Genomic DNA, 22,819 nt, shown 5'->3' on the forward strand with positions numbered 1-22,819 from the left:
AAGCCATGTTGCAGTGTCCACAACTCCACATTGTAACTTGTCTTCTTGTAGGACTTCATTCCCTTCACAAGAAGATTTGGGCTTCAGAATTATATGCATTTTACTCAATCCCTTCAAATTTTAAGCTCTTCCAGATGCAAGCCCATATTGGGCAAGTTAATTGGTATTCGATAAGTTTCCTGTTAAGTATAGGTTTAATTTTTCATGCAACTTGTTAGGCCATAAGGGTCAAGCCACGGCTTACGTCCTAGGAGGAGTGTATGGCAGTGTCTCTCTACTCGGAGTTGGTAAAGCCCTTCTCATTATAATCCAACTTGTCTCAGCTACATACCATGTGCCTAGATGAGCTTCTTCAGAAGAGTTATGGTTTAGAATCCAGGATCTCTCTTTTCACAGCTGCCAACATTTGTGACAATATTTTCTGGAAGGCTTTTAGTTTCAATACTACAAATGGTGATCAGGACGTGAAAGTAAAAACACAAGCATATAAAACAATAAAGAGAATTTGCCAATGAGAGTTGGTTCAGTTGGCAAGGGCGGACTTGAGGTGTAAACCCACACAAGTTCGATCCCCGCTACCAACAATCTCTCATTTGGTGGGCAATCTAGAAAATGTCCTGCATAATTCCATACTAATGGGCTGGGCTGGGACACTGGCCAGTTTTGTAAGTCCTGTTGGATTGAGGTCGTAGATTTACCTTGGCCGTGGTAGTGTAGGGAAGCCTCCCTCTTACCTAAACTTTTGTTAACCAAAAAAAAAAAAAAAAACATTGCAATGCCTGGACACAGAGTTTCAAACTTGAACAAGAAACTTAATTGTTGCGTACCTACTACGGCTGCGTTTGGAGGAATTTGCATTGGTGCTTGGACTCTTCTTGCGGATTCCATGGGAGCATCGGCACAGGTTCTGGGATTTTTCTTGCTTTTACGATCATATATCAACAGTTTGAGACATATCATATAGAGTGGACTGAACTTTTTTCGAATTTGTAACTTCTAGTAATGTTGTTTTTATATTCATTTTAATCACCATGACATTAAGGAAGTCTGATATCGATATATAAACCAGTCTTCATCATACGCAATACATTCTCATGAAAATGCAAGTGAAAATTGCAAGTTGGTACAGTACTGGCTAGTTTACTACCAAGTATAGCGTAATTCAGAGGACTCAACAAAAAGGTTTGATTGATTGGTAATATCATCATTGTGCCTTCCATGAGTTAACAAAAGAAGTGCGATACGCAGTGTGAAACTGCTGGAGCATTTGACTCGGTCACCTTCAAGCACTCCAAGTGTGAAAATCACACTGAAGGGAAAAACTTGTTGAGGTTGAAAGGCAAGGAATAGAACTCCTCACTTCTTGTATCTGTCTTGTATGATCGGAATCTGTCCCACCAATGCAAGCCCCTGTCTTTCCTCGTCGCACTGTCCTTTCGATGCAGTGTGGTGTCCAGAACAAATGCCAATAAACCAGCAACAAATGGCTCCGATGCAAAAGGAACATTGATCATGTCATTGAACTGCAAAAACACAAGCAAAATGAAGCACTAATCTCTTGCATGTGGTTTTCAGAAAGTTAGAATAGAGTGTAGGAAAGGTATTGTACCCATCTTGCTCCTGTGTGCACCGGACCATAGCCTTTAACAAGGGTATATTCATTGAAATATTGTGGTATTGAAAGGCCCATGAAAATTGAGAAGCCTATGATAAATTTAGTCCTGAAACTGTTTAGATTGCAAAACTGAAGCAAGCTAAGACCTGCTGAGCCTGCACTCATGCACAATTATGGTGAAATGTATCAATTGACTTTCCACTGAGTTTATTAGCACATACTAATTCATCAGTTGACAAGACATACCAACATAAGCGAAGAAGAAGCAATACATTGCTGCAACAATGGGTGCTGGTATCGAGGCAAAGACAGCTCCAAATTTTCCTGAAAACCCATGTTTTGTTTAACACTTGCATAAGGAGAAAGAATGAGGGAATTCACAGTATGAAACTATGAATAACCTACCAAGTATGGAAAAGAAGATCATGAAGCTGGCTGAAATTTGGACAACCCTTCGGCTACCAACTCGAGTCAAAGCTAACAAACCAGCATTTTCACTGGAACAAATCCAAGAAAGGTATTCATGCCAATTGGGGGAAATAGACAGCTATGGTAACTTGAAATGTTATTACTATATTTGTGGAGCTGCAAAAGAATCTTACACAGATACTGATGATCCATTCCCAGTGCCGAATATACCAGAGAAAAGAATGCCCACTCCCTACAATCAGAAAACTAAGAACATTATAAGAAAATAAAATAGAAAGCAAGATCTATTTACAACTTCATGGAACCAACTGGGGAAATTATACTACTGTTGCATAAACAAATGACAGAAACACCAGAGGCCAAACACATCACATGACATGTATTTGCACCATCTCAACTATTGGATTGAGCATAAACTCTTAGCTCAGAAGTCTAGTTATTCTTATTTTCCTTCCTTTTTGTCTGTGCAGGATTGTAGATTATTGGTCCATAGGGAAAAGTAGTACAAAACATATAATTGTAGTTACCTGCCAACCAATACCGCGACTTAAAATAGCAGGTGGGAGTGGAGTTGCACTTGCATACCTCGACACAGCAATAAAGACACCAGTGGACTGTTTAATCATAAAAATCATGTCACAAAATCAAATTGATGATACTATGATTAGTTGAAAATGTCATAGACTGATAAATATTTGATAATATAGTTTGCAAGAATAGGAGTAGAAGTATGCAAACCTCTACAAGAGCAACAAATGAAGCAGTCATCATTGCAAAAGCTTCTCCAGCATCAAAAGTGGGAGCTCCCCATTGGAAAGGATATGGAACTCTTATCCTGTAAACAAATTAAAGAATCATCATCAAAGTTGGGCTTCCTATTGGAAGGGATATGAAACTCTTGTGCTGTCTGAAACAATGAGATGCACTATAGACCAAACTGACTCACTTATGTGTCTTGTCATACTTTGTTGAATTTAAAACAACTGAGACTAACATGCACTATTAACACCACTTGAATACATTCCTTTACTAAACTGGAAAAAAAACAAAGGGACTTCAAATGGTGTTGTTAGTGCATGTTAGAAGGTAGTGGCATAAAAGAATTACCATGGAGCAGCATGTATGATGCCAGCACGATCAGTTCGACAGGTTAACTGAGTTGCTTCTGGTGTGTTCTTATAAGCCCCGCCCACAGTGAGCAGATGAGCATAAATCCACACAATTGTCACCGAAAATAAAACAGCAAAGCGATCAAAGACATGCGTCTCAGTGCGCATCAGATGAGGTATGTACTGGAGAAATTCATTAGATTAATAATCTTCCATGGAAATGTTTAAGTAGGGGTCATCAATTATTAATATTATTTCATCCTGTTATGAGTGCCCTACCAATGAAGACGGAACAAAATATCAAATGACTGGAGATTACCTGTGAAAATATCAGTAGAAGGATGAGTTGTGGTAGCCCAATCTCCACACATTTTGCAAACTAGAAACCCAAATCCAAAGTTAGTATCATCATCCACAAAAACAGAACAAGAGAAGGGTGAGGAAAAGAACAGAAACTTCTATACATCATCCATAAAGGGACATGTAGACACATACCACAGGAAAACCAAGCTCATATAGCCCAAAGCCTGACAAAGCAACCAAAGGAACAGTAGAAAGTGGACTTTGGAACCTGCACAAGTATAAGATAAATAAAATTAATCAACAACACAGAAATAAGAGTAATAAACAATAAAAATGAATGAAGTTCCAAGTCAAAATGAAATTTCAGCTTGAAGCTATTTAAATCCCAATCCATATATGTTGAATGTTACTGGGACAATGAACAAGCACAACTTCAAGCAAGTTCTCACTAATGCATTTATTATAAGACAGAGGGAAGAAAAGCATAGACAAGCTAAAAGACCACAAAACAACCGAAAAGAAATCTGAGAACTTCAACCATATGGCAGATTCTTAACCAACCTCGCCACATTGCGCCAAAGGCCACTGAAACCAACAACAATCTGCAGAATAGAGGCAACAATGAGTGCACCCTGGGTTCCACGCATTATTTTCTCGAATTTCTGCATACCATAGTAGAACATGTCAGATATGATTGCTGAAGTAAAAGGTAATAGTCATTGAAGAAACATGAGTGAGATTCCATTGAAACAACCTCCTGGGGATTCACAACATCACTATATCGACCAGCCAAGATAATAGAAATGGTTGTTGGGACATAGGTATAAGATGCTCCAATTACTGCAGGTAAACGAGTCCCAAAAAATGTCTGCTGCAATGTGTTGATTCCAGCAACAAACAGTATAGTCTGGATCATTTTTGCTTTCTCCTCCTAAGAAGATAGTACTCAACATAATCAGAAAGGAGTCATATAACCAGCATAGCCTAGAGAATGATCAATTGCTACTATTCTTTTGAAGCCTTACATTTCCTCCTCCCATCTGAGGAACAAGATAGGTGGGAATGAGAACTGCTGTGCCAAGCATCACCAAGTAATGTTGGAAACCAAGTAGGATAGCCTCAGCTGCATAGACAAATAATTTCACAGTTACATACAACCAATCACATTGAGGAACAAAAGCTGGTTACACAAAACATAATTAAATACAAATATCCAACTGGATCCCAAACTAACTAGGGTTCATAGAAAACAGCGAGGGACTAATGGAGACTAACATCAGTATCCGCATTATGAGTATCAACAGAACAAGTAACAAAGGTCGAAGTCCAAACCAAAAGACTGCAAATTTCACTCTCTTTATAACAGATAAAATGTCAACAAAGAACAAAGAGAATTATGTACTCACGCCAAGGAGGAGGACTGGTAATGCAGTAGGAAATGTTTGGTAGCTGATCTTTTACTGGATGAGGCTGTAGCTCCTCCTGTTTCGGCGGTGGTGCATGTCCACCTCCTGCCATGTTCCTATCTTATTTTCTCCTGTTCCTGCTCTCTATGACACATCCACAGTTCACTTACTGATTAGTAACTCAGCATAATAACCCAGTTTCCTGATCAAAACACCCAAAAGAAACTAAAAGATGCCACTAAAACCAGGACTTAAATCCCCAACTAAATGGCAAATCCTACTAAAACAGCAACACAGAAAGGGAGTTATAACATTATAAGGCTAGGGAAAACAAAACAAATCCTTACTTTTGATGAAGCAAAGTAGCAAGTTCCAAAGGAAAGCCCAAAACTTGGAAAAACCACTGAAAGTTGGCTCAAGCTAAACACAGGAAGAATGAAAAAACTCAGGGGTCTGTGTGCATTGTAATGAAAAATGTGAATGCCAACAAGGTAATAGATTTACAACCCAAAACCCACTTGGAGCCCAAGAAACATAAAGTGAGTGTGAAGATGTGAAGAAAAAGCAAAAGGAGGAAAGAATTTTGAGCCTTCCCTTCTTAAAAGCGATAAAAAAAAAGAAACCAGCAGAACCCTACTCTGACTCCCAAAGACGAATCTCCTCCTCCTCCTCCTCCATATCTATGTCTTTATCATTTTCTAATGCATATTTTTAACTTAGCAATGTGGGTCTTCTTCAATCGCGTAAGCAAGAAGTTTTCTCTAAAGCTATCACCTTTACCAATTTTACTACCAAGTAGAGTCTTATTTATTGTGAACAAAAGAAAAAGCTTTGAACTTTAAACTGTTTCAGGAAGTAAAACAGTGAAAGATCTAAACTTTTTTGCACAGAGAGCAAACTACAGTGTTGAAATGGTAAGAAGAAAAGACCCAAGTCGGCAAATTTCATACCTTGTTGCAGGGATGAGAGGTCCCTTTTCTTTTCGACTATTGTCAAAACGTATAGGTCTTTTTGCCTTCAAGGTTTTGCATGACACTTGGTACTGACCTGTCTGTGTAGTACAGTTAGACCGGTCCTAAGCAAATCTTTAACGCCATATTTCTCAGCGTGTGCTGTAATGCCCTTTGAAGATATTAGATTAGCTCATTATATTAGACAATACCGTAAACACAACACAAAACGCAGTCAAATCACTTTTACCACGCCTTACTTCTCAATATGTTTGAAAGCATCAAGCATGTGATGGTTTCGAATTTTTCATCGGTTAAACTTCTCTTTCGGTCATGCACTTTTGCAGTTTAAACCTATTATTATTTGACTTATGGGTTATTATCACTAATGGTACCTGAACTTATCTTATATTTTATCGATGATACCTGAACTTCAATTTTAATCACAACCAGTACCCGAACTTTTCGATTTCATTTTAAATGGTACCTAAGGCCACCTTCAGTCACTATTTCAGCCAAAAAAGCCAAATCTAAAAAAAAAAAAAAAAAAAAAAAAAAAGTTCAAGGCAAATCTATTACCAAAAAATCATCACTCTATATGATTGCAACCCTTGAAATCATCAAAAATCATCACTATGATTGCCCCCCATGCGGTTTTTAGTCGGAATAGTGACCGGAGGTGGCTCTAGGTACCATTTAAAATGAAATCGAAAAGTTCAGGTACTGGTTGTGATCAAAATTGAAGTTCAGGTACCATCGATAAGATTGAGGTATAGTTCAGGTACCATTTGTGATAATAACCCTTGACTTATATATGAACTTTGGGACCCAAATGGGATGGGTCAGAGGGGTGAAGGGCTGCTAGAAAAAATGACCAAGTTTTAAGAACAAGATGCCAAAGAAAATGCTCCACTTAGTAACTCAAATTCCAAATTGAAATTATTTGTTGATGTGAAACTTTGAGTTATTTTCCATTGGAGAAAAGAATGGAATTGTCTTCATCGAGCTGGAAACTTGGGGAGTCTGGTTGGTGTCACTTCATTAATGAACTAGAACGTTCCATTATTCTAACCTTCCTTTCAAGTAATGAACTAAGAGAAGATCTTGCGTGGGGCACCCGTAGGGACACGTGGTGGGGAGGGCCAATCATTGCCCAGCAGGGGGGGTGTTTTGGGTATTTCACTTTAGAGAGCAGGGGCAGTTTCGGAAGAGATAGAAAATTTCCTCTTTTCTGATTGGGTGCCCGTAAGGCCACGTGGTGGGGAAACCCCCACCTAAGTATTTGCCATGAAGTAAACATCAAAAGCTTTTATTCCCTGCCCCCACAAAAGCCACCCTACCTTACCTTCTTTTTCCCTTTAAACCCAAAAACATTATGAAAATTGATTTAGTAATCAACTTTATAAAATAAAAGGAGACCATATGAAGAGGCAAGAAACTATAGTTTACTAACTCATTTTGCAACTGAGGAATGTGATTAGTATATCATCACGATTAAATCCAAAAAAGGTTGGTTGATTATTATTATAAGTGCTGGATCACATCACGAATGATTTAAGTGAAACCTAGGATTATGGTAACTTCCAACAAAGGCAGGTTGATTTGACATGTAGTAATTCCATTAGATGTTCATCATCAAAACTATGGAACTTGAATGATGGTATATTTCGTTATAGTTCCATGATTCAAAGTAGTATAAGATGGCATTCTCAAAAAAAAAAAAAAAAAAAAAAAAAAGTAGTATAAGATGGGATATGATCTTAAAAGGAGTAGATTCCACTCTTGTTTGACTGCAACTCTTTTCTTTTGGCCTTGTGTGTCGAGGAACTGGGACTAAACACTTGCCATGGGTCCTTCTTTGGGCTAAAGGCGCCATTTTAATTCAAGATCATCCATACACATTACACAGACTCGTAAATTTGAATAGCTATCCAGACATGTTTTCATTTCCTTTCCTCTTTTTCATTGTCTGGCTTACTGTTTTTTTTATTTCCTTTTGATTCAAACAATATTTATTGGCAACGGTCACAATTTTAAGCCTCAAAATTAATCCGCACTTCAGTTTTTAAACGTCATGACTCATAGAGTCTGCCGGTACTAATGTTCGGTTTTAAAACTTGAACAGTTCACTACACCAAAAGAACAACAAAATCAGACTAAATATCAATGCACTAACAGTAAGTTCATGTCATGGTCTAGTCTTTTCCGGTCAAAGCCAGAATGCATTGAAAAGATCCAGCATTTCAATGTTCTTTGATTTTCTTCAGGGATCAAGATATACAGAATATCCTTCTTAAAAATAGCAACCTGATTTGTACTTGACTGACCCAACTGAACTTGCATCAACTCTACAGAACACTAGTCAAGAGGATGGCTAGTTCCACTTTTCCGTAGAGCAAGACTCATCAATTTGTGGATGATGAGGTCAAAGAAATAAGTGCTCATCAGAAAAATATTGAGGCAGCATAACACCAACATCTTGCCACTCTATAAGAACAAGGGTTTCCAACACCAGAGATAACCACAGCCAGGGGATAATGGATAAATCCAATTAAAACTAATCGACTCATCTACCTCTAAACCAAAGAAAAATTGACATACCTTTCTCTATTGAGCAACTTCAACCTACCTTTACTTTTTTCCCATCAAAATTTGAGTGCAAAACTGATACCTTGCTCTGACCCTAATCCTGAGGTTGGTATGTGGAAACTGGAAAGCCCATAGCTAAACAGATTCTGGTATCAGGAAAGTCCATAGTTTAAAGGATATTCTGGTGTGTGTATTCGGCACCCTACAGTTTATCCTACTTTTTACACAAGATAACTCTAAATGTGGCAGCACTAAATGCACAACAAAATAGCACTATTCCAAATATTCAACGGGTAAATGCACAGCAAAATAGCACTATTCCAAATATTCAACGGGTATGACCATAATGGTGTCAAATTCAATCTCTAAACACTTAATAGAACACAACAAATATGAAATGAACTGCACTAGCAAGAATAGCAGAATAGCTACAGATCAAGTGATATGCTTCTGTTAGATTGATTCAGGCCTTCCAATGTCTTAAAAAAAAAAATAATGCTCCCCTCAGAGAAGGCCGAGTATACAAACATACCCACAATGACTTATCCCTTGAGGGAAAAGTCTTTTCCTATCAGGCAATCAGATGCAGATGTGAAACCATTACCCTCACTGACCACCACCACGAGTTTGCAACCTCCTCCTCTCCAACTCAAGCTGAAAAAAAGAATCAAATGTGTTTAGCAGAACATAACATTGCCTTTGTGTGCTTGTGTTTCGAAGTTTCCTGGTACTAAATCAGCTCAAAACGAATACTATCATCCTTCAAGTATCTTACCACTTTCTTCACCCGATCATTGGCAGCAGGAGTTCCTCCACTGACAGACTCGGGGAGATATGGACTGCTCACACGAACCTCATTCATCACAACTATGACAGTCTTGTCCCAGCGTACTGGAAGCCTGATCACCACCATGACAATCAGTCCAGACAACATAACTTCTACAAACTTACGAATTACAAATTTCACAAGTCACAATCTAGAGCTAACTTTATTATGATTTATGTCTTGAAAGTTAGAAAGTTTTGATTTTGCATCCATCAGTGACTCAATAGTTCTACAAACAGCCTAAAACCCCATAAACTTTAACCCTTAAGCTACTTTAGAAACAAAACATTAGAGCAACACCTCATTACTAGGTTCAACCAAATCTGCCCTCCACAAACAATTGCTTGCATTTTGCACAAAAACAAGTATCAGAGCATTACTAAATTGAATGACCATGAATCCAAAAATGCAGCTTATTTAACACCAGCGATGAGCATTACATCATATGTTTAGCTCCAAACTAACTTAAGAAGAAAGAGCAAAGCACCCACGTCTTAGACAAGGCATCGAAAATGTTCTGAGCCTGGCTGGTGACACCGACCCCGATCCTCTCACACTCTGCCTCTGCTTGTCTACAATTAACCACACCAAACAATTCACAATTTGGGTACTTCATGACTTAACACACTTAGATTAACAGGTACTCAACAAAAGGGTAGCAAACAAATTACCTGATAGCTGATTCCTCTCTGGCTCTGAGACTATTAAGATCAAGGTAACAGTTCTTAATGTCAAGTGGGTCTTCAGCTTGACCCAAATAGCTCAACTCCTTGATATAGTTGGCCTTGAGTAGCCTGATGTTCCGCTTAGGCCCTCCTTTCAAACCCTCTTGTAATCCCAAAAGTTAAGGAGAAAATCGACCCAAGATCGCATTTTTACATTTCTAGGGTTAGCAGAGAATGAAATCAAAATTGAAAAGCAAAAAAATTAGGGAAGGATATGAAGGATGAGGATGTTGGAGGGGCGGTCGAAGGTGATGACCTGGCCCTGGAAGTCGTCGCCCAAGGTGGTCTTGATGGAGACGAAGCAACCCACGGCCAATTCCTCCGCTGCTGCTGCTGCATTGCTGCCATCCATGGCCATCTTCTTCTTCTTCTTCCCTAATTGGAGCTTCTGGTCTTTACTAACACACACAGCCCTAGTCTTTTTTTGTTGATTATGGGCTAAGTGACCCTAGACATGTTCCTATTGGGCTACTTTTGAAGCCCATACCCCAAAATGTAAGTCCTCACTACTCTCTTTTGTTGATTGGATTGTTCTTGTTTTTGATAAGAAAATGACCACAACAAACTGATTAAAAGGAAGAGCATCGAAGGCAATTAGGATTAAGAAAAATGAAACAAGGGTTCTGATATGGCTCGACACTTTGGAAAGTGTTATCGAAGACACTTGTGGCATGTTAAAACATGTCAAATTTTGAAAACACCTTTTTTTTATATTGAAATTCTCATGTGTCACAATCTCACAATCGATAAAACATGATTTGTATGAGCTGCTTCAAGTGACGGACCGTACAAATTGTGACAAGATTTTATTTAAGGATTAACTCAATTTTTCAGTTTGGGAAAAGTCATTAAAAGAAATTGAGTTTCATTAGTTCTATAATTCTTTAAAAATATTGATTTACTGATGAAAAACATTATTTTGTTAGTCCACAATTTTGGGTGAAAAATCATGGTTTTGGAGAATTTTTTATTATCTTAGAAAAAGTTCCTATCTTGATTTCCACGGGAATGAAAAAGCACGACATATTCTGATTGTGCTTAATCTCGCTTGGACGTCATTATCCTCGCTTGTATTAGGATAGGCATTGGCATCGTTAGCTAGGGGTCGTCAACGGGCCGGGCCCGGCCCATTCATAGCGGGCTTGGGTCAGGCCGGGCTTTATTAAAAATTGACGGATCCAAGCCCGTCCATATAAAGCGGGCTTTGCGGGCTTTTTTGGGCCGGGCCTTGCGGGCTTTATGTATAAATAAATATTTAAAGACACAAATATTTTTTTTTTTAATCAAACTTTGGAAATTCATTGGATAATGATCAAATACAATCAAAGATAACATATCTATAATTCTATATTGTACCAAAAAAAATCTTTATTTATATATAGATACTAATTTATTGATAAATAAATTTTTAAAGGCACTAATTTTTTATAAATCTATATTTATACATCATACACTCCAAAGAGCAACATATAGCAATTCAAAGAAAATGAGAAAACTGACCGTTGGATGTGATTATTACAATAAAATAAGAGTATGGTTAAAAATTTAGTCAATTTCACCATAGTTTCAAACCCAATCGGATTGGTCAATTGTAGTCACTTGCATGTTTTCTTGGTTGACCGATGGCGTGATGAACGCAAAACTTGCTTATTTTTTTACATCATGTTTGTAAATATTTCATCGATGGATGTGTGTGGACATAAGATAAAAATTTCAATTTTTAATTACAAATACGTTGGCCTATACTAATTTGTCTCCTAAAGTTGTATGACTTATACATTACATTTAAATTGTTGAGGTCCATTCTAAAACAAACGTGAAGTGGAAGATGAATTTGGAGAAACCAACCGCTCGATTGAGAGATTGTAATATTTTATGGTGGTTGTAAAAAATCTAGCCAATTTGGTTATCGTTTCGAATTCGATCAACTAGGTCAAACGTAGTTACTCTTATAAACCTATATTTATATATCATACACTCCAAAGAGCAACCCCTATCAATTCAAATAAAATGAAAAAACCGACCGTTTGATGAGTTTATTACAATAAATTATGAGTGTGATAAAAAATTTAGCCAATTTCACCATATTTTCGAATTCGATCGGATTGGTCAACCGTAGTCACTTATATGTTTTCTTGGTTGACCGATGGCGTGACAACCGCGAAACGTGCTTATTTTTTCACATCACGTTTGTATATATTCCATCGATGGATGTGCATGGACATAAGATAAAAAAAATTAATTTTAATTACAAACACATTGGCCTATACCAATTTTCTTCCTAAAGTTGTATGACTTATACATTGCATTTAAATTGTTGAGGTCCATTCTAAAACAACCATGAAGTGGAAGATGAATTTGGAGAAACCAACCGCTCGATTGAGAGATTGTAATATTTTTATGGTGGTTGTAAAAAATACAGCCAATTTGGTTTTCGTTTCGAATTCGATCAACTAGGTCAAACCTAGTTACTCTTCTAAACCTATATTTATACATCACACGCTCCAAAGAGCAACCCCTATCAATTCAAAGAAAATGGGAAAACCGACCATTGGATGTGATTATTACAATAAATTATGAGTGTGGTTAAAAATTTAGTCAATTTCACCATAGTTTCGAACTCGATCGGATTGGTCAACTGTAGTCACTTGCATGTTTTATTGGTTGACCGATGGCGTGATGAACGCAAAACTTGTTTATTTTTTTACATCACGCTTGTAAATAATTCATTGATGGATGTGTGTGGACATAAGATAAAAATTTCAATTTTTAATTACAAATACGTTGGCCTATACTAATTTGTCTCCTAAAGTTGTATGACTTATACATTGCATTTAAATTGTTGAGGTCCATTCTAAAACAACCTTTAAGTGGAAGATGAATTTGGAGAAAACAACCGCTCGATTGAGAGATTGTAATATTTTATGGTGGTTGTAAAAAATCTAGCAAATTTGGTTATCGTTTCGAATTCGATCAACTAGGTCAAACGTAGTTACTCTTATAAACCTATATTTATATATCATACACTCCTAAGAGCAACCCCTATCAATTCAAAGACAATGGAAAAACCGACCGTTGGATGAGTTTATTACAATAAATTATGAGTGTGGTAAAAAATTTAGCCAATTTCACCTTATTTTCGAATCCGATCGAATTGGTCAACCGATATTTAGAATATATATATATATATATATATATATATATATATATATATATATATATATATATGCACATATTTTATATAGAAGTATAAGGCACATATTTTATATAGAAGTATAAGAACTTCCACACACACACACACACATATATATATATCTCTATATATATATAAACACACACACATACATGATATATATATATATATATCTATATAAACACACACACAAATATAGATATATCTATATAGAACTTTGCTCAGGTGCGGGTATCCGCACCTAAGCAAAAAGGTACGGATTTGCCATTTTTTCCCACTTTCCGATCATATTTTCACATCTTAACCGTTCAGTTTTTAGGTCCTAATGTATAGATCACCTCTGCAAAATTTCAGCCAATTTGGTGATCGTTAAGGCATCAAAAACTGCAATTTACACGAACGGACTGAATCTGTCGAACCGGAACCGTTCGTATTTATAATGATAAATTGCAGTTTTGGATGCCTTAACGATCACCAAATTGGCTGAAATTTTGCAGAGGTGATCTATACATTAGGACCTAAAAACTGAACGGCTAAGATGTGAAAATATGATCGGAAAGTGGGGAAAAACTGGAAATCCGCACCGAAGCAAAAAGTGCGGACGTCCGCACCCAAGAAGGGCTGTATCTATATATATATATATATATATATATATATATATATATATATATATATATATATATAACACACACACATATATAGATATATCTATATATAACACACACACACACACACACACATATATATATATATAAAAACACACACAAATATATATCTATATGTGTGTGTATATATATTTATAAACACACACACACATATCTACATATATATATATATATATATATATATATATATATATATATATATATATATATATATATAACACACACACACACATATATATATATATAAAATATTTTACGGGCTTTTACGGGCCGGGCCTTTGGCGGGCCGGGCTTTTGCGGGCTTTTTGCGGGCCGGCCCACTACCCACCCGAGGCGGGCTTTTTAACGGGCCGGGCCGGGCTTTTAGCCCTCAGGGCCGGCGGGCCTCCATCGGCCCACTTGAACCGCGGGCTTTTTGATGAGGCCTATCGTTAGCCTTGCTAACTATAGCCACGGTTAACTCCATTGGATTTGGATATGTCCTATAAATGATGAGATTGCGGCACACGATAATTTTAAGAAATAAATGCCTTAACATAGTTTGACACTTTGAATGTGCTATAAGAAACATGCGTGACATGTCAAATCTTATAAATATATTTTGTTTTATTAGAATTTTCTAGTATTATAATCACACCATTAATACAAAAAAATATAGTGAAATGTAAAAAGTGCCTCACAGGTTGCTTCTTCAATTATCACCATACTATGTAACAAATTGGCTCCAATCAAAGATTAAAATATAAGTTTTTACATATCTATCGGAACTTTGAAAAAATGAGATATCGGGGATATGTCGAGGATATTCTGGAAAATATATGTCTTTTAAAAGAGTCAATTTATTGAATTTACATACATACAGATATGAATGTCAACTTCATATACAATCCAAAAAGAGAAAAGAGATTTTAGGTGGTTCCACCAAGTTTTTAAATTAAATGAGTTGCTTTTTGAAACATGGCTCTATCAAGTTTATTTTCTTTTGTTGAAATTGCTCCCTCATGAATTCTCTCTTCACCCATATTCGTCTTGAGAGAATTAATTCTCCTCACCTGGATTATACCCCTCACTCGGATTTCCGTCGAAGAGAATAATTCTCACCCAGATTCACTTCGAGGAGATTTCTCCTCACCCATATTCGCCTTGAGGAGATCTCTCCTCATATAGATTTGCATTTATGGAATTAATTCTCAACTAGATTCGCCTTAAGAAGATTTTTTCTCACCAAATTCGCTTTGATGGGATTTCTCTTTACCCTGAATCACCCATATCTGCCTTCAGAGGTTTCACTTCTAGGTAATTTTTTCCAAACAGGTTAATTTGCCTCTTTTTTTTTTTTTTTTTAGCAAACCTCGACAGTGCGAGGGAAAATTATTGAAAGTAAAAGAAAAACGAGTACATCAAGACGGTGGAAGGGGAAGATAACAACCTTACCCCTCGAAAGATTGAAGAGACATGCCTCTTCAAGAACAACTAAAGCACTACAAACTAGCTAAAACGAAAATTAGGAAGACCTAAACGGTCTCGGGCACAAAAAGAAACTGCAAATTGAGGAATCGAATCCCACCAAATCATATCAGAAAAAGAATCACCAAAATTAGCTAAAGCATCAGCAACTTGATTACCCTCTCTATAGATGTGTGAAGAACAAAAGTGCATATGAGAAATCCAATGAAGACAATTACCCTACTCTACTCGAAGTTGCCAAGGCACCATATGAGGAGAGCGAAGGAATGTGAGAACAAGAGATTAATCAACTTCTAGCCAAACATGCTTCCAGTCCCGAACCCAAGCCAACTCAATAGCTTTGATTACCGCCATTACTTCAGCTACAACTGAGCTTGGGGTATGTTAACTGGAGGAGAAAGCACCAAGAACATCACCCTTACAGTCTCGAAAAACTCCACCATAACCCACACTCGGTGAGTTCATTTTCCATGCTCCATCCGTATTAATTTTAGGGCTAAATACTGGTTACTACCTTGTGGTTAGATCCAAAATTAATTCAGTCCCTGGACTTATAATTTCATCAAAAACACCTCTGAACTTTCAATTTTGATCTAATAGGTCCAATTCGTTAATCTTCTGTTTTGAGTTCCAGTTATAGTTGGATTATTTGTTGAAATTTTTTTTATTTCATAAATTTATAATAGTGGGATCCACTCCTAAACTGACTATGCATGCCACCTCAACACCACATCATAAAACATAGGTCATTTATGAGCCACGTCAACAAGTTAAATGACTCAATTATCGGAAGACTAACAGATTGGACTTATTAGATCAAAATTGAAAGTGCAGAGGTGTTCTTGATGAAATTAGAAGTTCAATGATTGAATTGATTTTGGAGCAAAACTACAAAGTAGTAATATGTATTTTGCCCTTAATTTTAACCCAACCAATTAAAGGAGGATATCAATTTACCTCTATGATACGGGGTGCACGAGGAGGTTTACAAGGAACCCCAAATCGCTTAACTACACAAAGATCCTGGATAGAGTTGAACATGCAGCCAGTGGCTGTGCGGCCGGAAGTATTTACATAACCTGAGATCATTCTACAAGCATGCATAGCATTGGGCACAATACCTTCAAACTTGCACATATTTCTTGTTCGCCAAATGAACCACATGGTTGAGCAAAAACAAGCTATCCATAACTCCTTTAGTTGAGGGTTGCGACCAACTCTATGGCCCTTAAACAACAGCTCCAATAATGTGCCAGGAAGACCACCCAATTCAAATCTTCCCATCAAGCAAGTCCATAGTGACGCAGCAAAAGGACAATCAAGAAATATGTGCTCTAACTAGAAACCGTTGTTAAAATTTTACACCCCACATAACCTTCATATTCCATAATGTATGTTTATATGTAAATAACTGAGTTTTTTTTTTCTTTTTCTTTTTTCTATTTTTTGTTTTTTCCATCTCAGATTTTACAGATTTAGGGAATATATCATATATCGAGAAAATTTAATGATATCGAAGAAATTTCACAAAAACAGTGAAAAGAAGATAAGATTTTCCCTTTCCCATAATATATCAGTCCCTATAAAAATATAGAGATATTAGGAGATATAACAGAAATATCGGAGATCCTTAGCTCAAACCTCATAGCAACAGTTGGGATCCAAGCCCTAGAGTCCTTTGTTTTTTTGGCCCTAGAGTCCTACACACAGTCTCTTTTACGTGTTAGTTCTTACAATATGCCAGTTGTCTTTGGTTCTCTGGTCATTCCTGTCTCCAATCGTATGATCATCGTTCCACCTGTTTATCAAAAAATTAATCACTGAGAAACAAAACATCATTGTCCATCTCTGTCACGTCCCATTCGATCCTGTTACCGTCAGTGTGTGACCACCACTGGCCAACGTACGTGTCAGTAATATTAGGCGGTGGCACCGGTGCCGATCACTATTCTCATTTCTTTTGTTCCGAACGTGGACCCGACCCGGTGACCGGCAACACTGATCGTGGCTCTACCAGTCGGGACACGACGACCCATCTCATTCTAGAACACTATCGGGGAGCTGGCCACCACTTCCATCTGGGCACCATCCTCTTCTTCATTTCTAGCTTCCTCCTCATCATCATGTTTATCATGCATGAACTTATCGATCATGCAAATTTATTAAACTATATTACTTAGTTTTTAATTTCTTCGTACCATGTGTCGGTGCGGTGCATGCGTGTACGAGTAATTAATTTTATTCTGCATATTTTACGCCATACTTAATCAGATGCTGTTTGACTAAACCCAGCTCGATCTTCATATGAGACTAAGAACCTTCATTATTGAATGCCTAGATCGGATCTTAAATCTGAATCCCATGTTACTGTAGTTTCGAAAATCAGAGAAACAGTTATTTGTTGTTTTCTGAGATTCTCCATTATTGTTTTTGGGTTTTCAGGACTCCATTGTTAATGATGAGTAGTACGTACAGGGGCGTAGCTAGGATTCGACAATGGGGTTGGTTAAATTTATTGTGGCAATTTTTTGGACGAAGCTCAATTTTTTTTTTTTTTTGACTTGCATAATATCAATGAATCTCATCAATCGATTCAACCCATTCCCAATTATCAATGAATCTCAGGCGGACTGAAACTCTGAAAATGGGGGGGGGGGGGGGGGGGTGGCTCGGTGGTTGGAGTCTGGAACTCTGGAATGTGGAATCAAAATTGATCTGACGTTCTGAACGGGGAGACAAGGAGAGTGAGAGTAGGAGGTGGTTCCCGGCTCCGTGGCTCGCAGCGATTGGAGGTGGCTCCGTGGCTGGAGCATGGAAGTTGGAACTCTGGAAGAGTGGAAGGCGGAACCGATCTGAAGTTCTGAACGGGGAGACGGGGTTGGTGTTTGAGAGTCGGGACAGACTGGTCTTGGGACCGACTGACCGACAGCAGCAACCCAACAACTCTTCGAAGCATTAGTATTTTTTTTATTTTTTTTATTTAGGCTATACCCATATTTTACGCATTTTGGGTGAAATTCTCCCTTGAGCTATAGCCCAAGTAGCCCTGTGAGTGGCTACGCCCCTGAGTACGTAGTACTCGATCTGGAACCCAATAACATGTTTGGGAAAAATTCACCAACGGTGTCTGGACACTTAGGGGACTTTTAGAATGATACCTGAACTTTCAAAGTTATCAATGTGATACCTGGACTCATTTTTTCGTATCAACGTCGTACCTACGGTCAATTTCCGTCACGGAACAGTTAACCAGAGGCACGTGTCCGGCTCGTGAGGCACAAAATAAGGGTAAAAGACTAATTTACCCTCAAAAGTATTTTTTTTTTTTTTTTATTCTTTATTTTTTTTGCTTTCTTCCTTTCTTTTTTTCTTTCTTGTTTTTCTTTTTCAGTTTCTTCTTCCCTCTACTTTCTTTCAGCTTCTTCGTCAGCAATCCGAAGGTCTGCCAAGTCGGGTTCTTCGCCGCCCCGGAGCCCATCGCCTCCTCCCCTCCTGTCTCCGACATTTCCCCCTCCAGCAACTCTCTCTCTCCCGTCATGATCATCCCGCCACCTCACTCCTTCGACGTCGAGTTGGCTTTCTCCCCCGGCCGGCCGCTCCGGTCCAACTCGGTTCGCCCTGCTGCGGCCGTGACGACAACGTTGATGGGGATTGGGGAGGAAGAAAAAAGAACAAAAGATGAAGCAGAGTTGCAGAAACTGCAGAAAGAAGAAGAAAGGTCGAAGACCAGGAGAGAGAGAGAGAAGATTCTTTTTGGTGTTTAATCTATCAGCTAAGAACAACATAAATATAAAGATCGTAGGGGTTTTAACATCGGCAGCTCGTGCCCAAGATGTGGGGAGTTGAGCTGTTGTGCAAGAGGTTGGCGGTTCGAATCTCAAATGTTCCAAGGTTTGTTTGTTTTGTTTAATTATTTGGTATCGCCTAAAAAGAGTATAAATATAAATTTTGGAGATAATATATCGGCAACAGTTCGTGCTCCAGTGGTGAGGAGTTGTTTTGTTGTGAGAGAGGTTGGGGGTTCAAACCTCATCTCTTCCACGGGTTGTAAATTTTGTATATTATTCGGTATCTCTTAAAACGTGTATAAATATGAAGTTTGGAGGTATTACATCGATGACAGTTTGTGCTCCAGTGGTGGGGAGTTCTTACGTTGTTGTGAGAGAGGTTGGGGGTTCGAATCTCATGTCTTCCAAGGTTTGTATGTTTTTTATAATTATTCGGTATCGCTTAAAAAGAGTATAAATGTAAAGTTTGGAGCTATTATATTGAGGTCAGTTCGTGCTCCAGTGGTGGGGAGTTGAGTTGTTGTGAGGGAGGTTGGGGGTTCGAACCTCATGTCCTCTAAATTCTGGAAGGAATTGAATTTTTGATCGATTTTAGGGGAAATTGATAGAAAAAGTCTGTTTTGCCCTCACTTTTTTTATCACGTGCCGGACACATGCCTCTGGTTAACTGTTCAGTGACGGAAATTGACCGTAGGTACGACATTGATACGAAAAAATGAGTTCAGGTATCACATTGATAACTTTGAAAGTTCAGGTATCATTCTGAAAGTCCCCTAAGTGTCCAGACACCGTTGGTGAATTTTTCCCTAACATGTTTTATTGTAGTCTTATGAAGGTAATAATCTAATATAAGTGTGATAATGATACATGCATGTGTGAAGGCTAGTGAATTATTGCTCTAGTACTATTTTTGCAGCATTATTGATTTAATTCACTGTGAAATAAAAGGAACTGAATAGCGATGAAATATATTATGTAATTACTTGCATGTTATGTTGTAACCAGTTGAAAGCTCCGTAGCACCCACCTGTCAAAAGGCCAAAAACAAAAGCGACTTCATATGACGGATTCATGGGTCTTCACTCTTCAGTTCTACACCATCCAAGTATCATTAAATTTTATATGATGAAGAATTTGAAGGTGAGAGAATAGTACGTGCTTAAGATGATGTTTTAATCTAATTAACAACTACATGCATGCATGCCCTCCACTACTATCACCAAGTCCCTGAAATTAGTCAAATATATAGAATTAATTAACAAAACACGAAAGAAAACAGAAGGTTTTGATGCCTTTATTTCTTCTATGTCCTTCGTTCGTATGGTGCGTGATGTTCTTGAAGGAACATATGAAAAGTAATGCCCATAATGCCTTGAAAGATATGTATATTTCTATTTTCTTGTGATGCATCATCCATCTCTAGCCTTTTGTTCTGCTTCACATGATGGCAATGAGTGACTTTTTTGACCTTTATCAAAAGCAATTTTCCTTTTAATGGGTTATGTGTGTATTTAAGAGATCTAAGTTCACTTTTTTTTTTCGCCCCAAGACGTAACAAATTAATGACTAGGATATATAATACTCGATAGTATATAACCTTCACAATCTAACTATGAAATTTTATAACAAAAACAATACACACTGCTTAAAGCCCTTCAAAATTTTGAAAATTAATGAACGTTTACTAACGGATCAGCCACAACCAAAATGGGTGACTCCGGTGACGTTAGTTTCGTTTCTATCTTGTTTGTAATTTTTATAATTGGAGCTTAATTCAAATATAAATAAGGTAAATTATTTTATCTCGAAAGGTACAATAAAAAATATTTTAAAGTAAATTTCTCATTCCTTGTTCATATCTGGACTAAGCTCCGGTTATGAAAGTTACAGATATATAGAAATAAAGGCTATATCACCGAAATCACCTGTTTTAATGGTGATTGACCCGCTAGTAAACATCAACCGTCGGTAGATCGAATACGCTTTTATATGAATTAATTATGAACTCGTGTCCTTTTTTTTTTTGGGGTGTGGGGGAAATGAACTTGTGTCAATATCACATATAATTGCAGCTCCATTGAGATAGAGTGAGAGACCGTAGCAAGGGTGGTAGTCATGGTGTAACACACACTATTAAGTGTGGTGGACAGGCAGAGATGACAAATAGCTACCTTAACTTTATTGTAAAGTCAAGAAGGAAAAAAAAAAAGAAAAAGACAAAACCTCTCTTCATTGTGTAAGTATGGTACATAGTATCTAGAAGAATAACATACAGGTATGACTAATAATACATGGGATGCATGAACAAATTTAATGAAAGCTGTCTTGGTATAGAACTAGTCACCACCTTGGGGCTTGGGACATCAACACTTCGTCTTACCGCGGCTGCTGGCACGGAGTTAGCCGGGGCTTCTTCCTCGAGTCCTGTCCCAGAAGGGAATTTTTCTCTACTTCCCTCAATCTTCACTTTACGCCACGCCGACTCACCTTTCGTCATAAGGCGCGGGCCTGAGAGGCGGTAGTTTACCCTGTGGCGGATGTCAGCGGTTCGAAATTTGAATTCGAAGCAATGGATACTTTGTAATCCAGAGGTGAAACACAGAACTACGTTATGGCATGATTTTTTTAGGTAATGCCCGAAAACTAAGTAGCTCACTAGTGCCAGCCAAAGGCTTCTTTTTGACCTTCTTTTTTACCAGAAAGATTCAAACCAAAGAATTTGTGTTTCACTTCATGATTTCTGTCATCATGAGCATGGCCTCTGAAGGAGTACTAGATTTACCAGCATTAACTACTTCATTTATGATTTATGAATTTCATATTTTTGAAGTCAAGTTTAATTCAAATTAATCACCTTGGCTGACTTTGAGTATTTAGAGATGCTTTCGTTATTCCTAATAATATGGCAAGAGCGGCGTTCTGCGGAATATATGACTCATGCTATTTTGTTGCATTTATGGGTTTGAAGCATTTGAATTTTGGTAAACTGTGAAAAAATTTGTAAGTATAACGGTGTATATAACGGGAGAGGATCCTCTCCTGAGCTCTATTTTTGACTGAGCTAGCTGAGCTTTTGTTTATGTAATGCCATGTGTTAAAAGATGAATCTAACGACCCAAATAATTTTGCTCTTTGGTTTTATATTTTGACATATAATTAGAGCTTGCCATGTGGACGCAATCAAATCTAATGGTTTAAAATAGCTAATGGACAATCTCAGACTGCATATTCTTCTTCTTCTTCTCTCTCTCTCTCTCCTCTCTCTTCTCTCGCCTTAAATTTCATCAATTAATCAGCCAAGTGTTCTTTGTCTTCAATCTTCACCAACTACCCTCTTCTCTCACTCTGTCTTTTGAACCTAGCTAGTTCTTCAATTTTGGATCTGACCCAGTTCATAGTTTTCAATTTGTATTGCCATGTTTGATTGTTAGCTTCAGAATCTTGGTTTTTGGATAAGAGATCTTGAAGGGATATATTCATTCAAATTTGACCGAGGAAAGAGAAGCTTAAAATCATCTGCTCTTTTGGACTGAGCTAACCACAAATAAAAAAAAATAAAATAAAGATATAGTGAATGGATTGTGTATCAGCAGGAACGCATGAGCAAGAAGGCTAAGGTGGTTGATTACATTGGTGCGGAATAAAGAAGAAAAACTGAGATCGAGAGAGAAACCAGTGTGAAAGAAGAAGAGAGAAGGAAATAAAATAGAAAAAGAAAAGCCAGATTTATTGTAGGCCATTAGATCTTAAAATG

The 22,819-nt window shown here is 37.6% G+C and overlaps 2 protein-coding genes across 3 annotated transcripts; both read right to left on the bottom strand.

Annotated features, from left to right (window-relative positions):
* Nucleotides 1–1,059: 1,059 nt before the first annotated feature.
* Nucleotides 1,060–5,557, bottom strand: LOC133709127 (nucleobase-ascorbate transporter 6-like). Of its 2 annotated transcripts, none has more exons than XM_062134761.1 (15): nucleotides 5,210–5,557; nucleotides 4,863–4,999; nucleotides 4,482–4,579; nucleotides 4,211–4,387; nucleotides 4,018–4,118; nucleotides 3,649–3,724; nucleotides 3,473–3,532; nucleotides 3,152–3,336; nucleotides 2,783–2,879; nucleotides 2,572–2,658; nucleotides 2,218–2,276; nucleotides 2,021–2,112; nucleotides 1,862–1,939; nucleotides 1,610–1,770; nucleotides 1,060–1,523 (listed from the first exon to the last, which is right to left on the bottom strand). In XM_062134761.1, the coding sequence occupies exons 2-15, from the start codon at nucleotides 4,972–4,974 to the stop codon at nucleotides 1,305–1,307; spliced, it is 1,602 nt and encodes a 533-aa protein (XP_061990745.1). In that variant the 5' UTR covers nucleotides 4,975–4,999; nucleotides 5,210–5,557; the 3' UTR covers nucleotides 1,060–1,304. The 2 variants fall into 2 exon arrangements, with proteins under 2 accessions (XP_061990745.1, XP_061990744.1); XM_062134760.1 differs by having other exon boundaries at nucleotides 4,863–5,006; nucleotides 5,210–5,556.
* A 3,129-nt stretch (nucleotides 5,558–8,686) lies between these two features.
* On the bottom strand, nucleotides 8,687–10,378 carry LOC133710109 (uncharacterized). Its single transcript, XM_062136102.1, has 5 exons — nucleotides 10,168–10,378; nucleotides 9,899–10,057; nucleotides 9,719–9,799; nucleotides 9,177–9,300; nucleotides 8,687–9,055 (listed from the first exon to the last, which is right to left on the bottom strand). Exons 1-5 carry the CDS (start codon nucleotides 10,308–10,310, stop codon nucleotides 9,008–9,010), a joined length of 555 nt encoding a protein of 184 aa, XP_061992086.1. The 5' UTR covers nucleotides 10,311–10,378; the 3' UTR covers nucleotides 8,687–9,007.
* Nucleotides 10,379–22,819: the final 12,441 nt, after the last annotated feature.

This window comes from Rosa rugosa, chromosome 5 (assembly GCF_958449725.1).
Source record: "Rosa rugosa chromosome 5, drRosRugo1.1, whole genome shotgun sequence".
NCBI classification, from domain to species: domain Eukaryota; kingdom Viridiplantae; phylum Streptophyta; class Magnoliopsida; order Rosales; family Rosaceae; genus Rosa; species Rosa rugosa.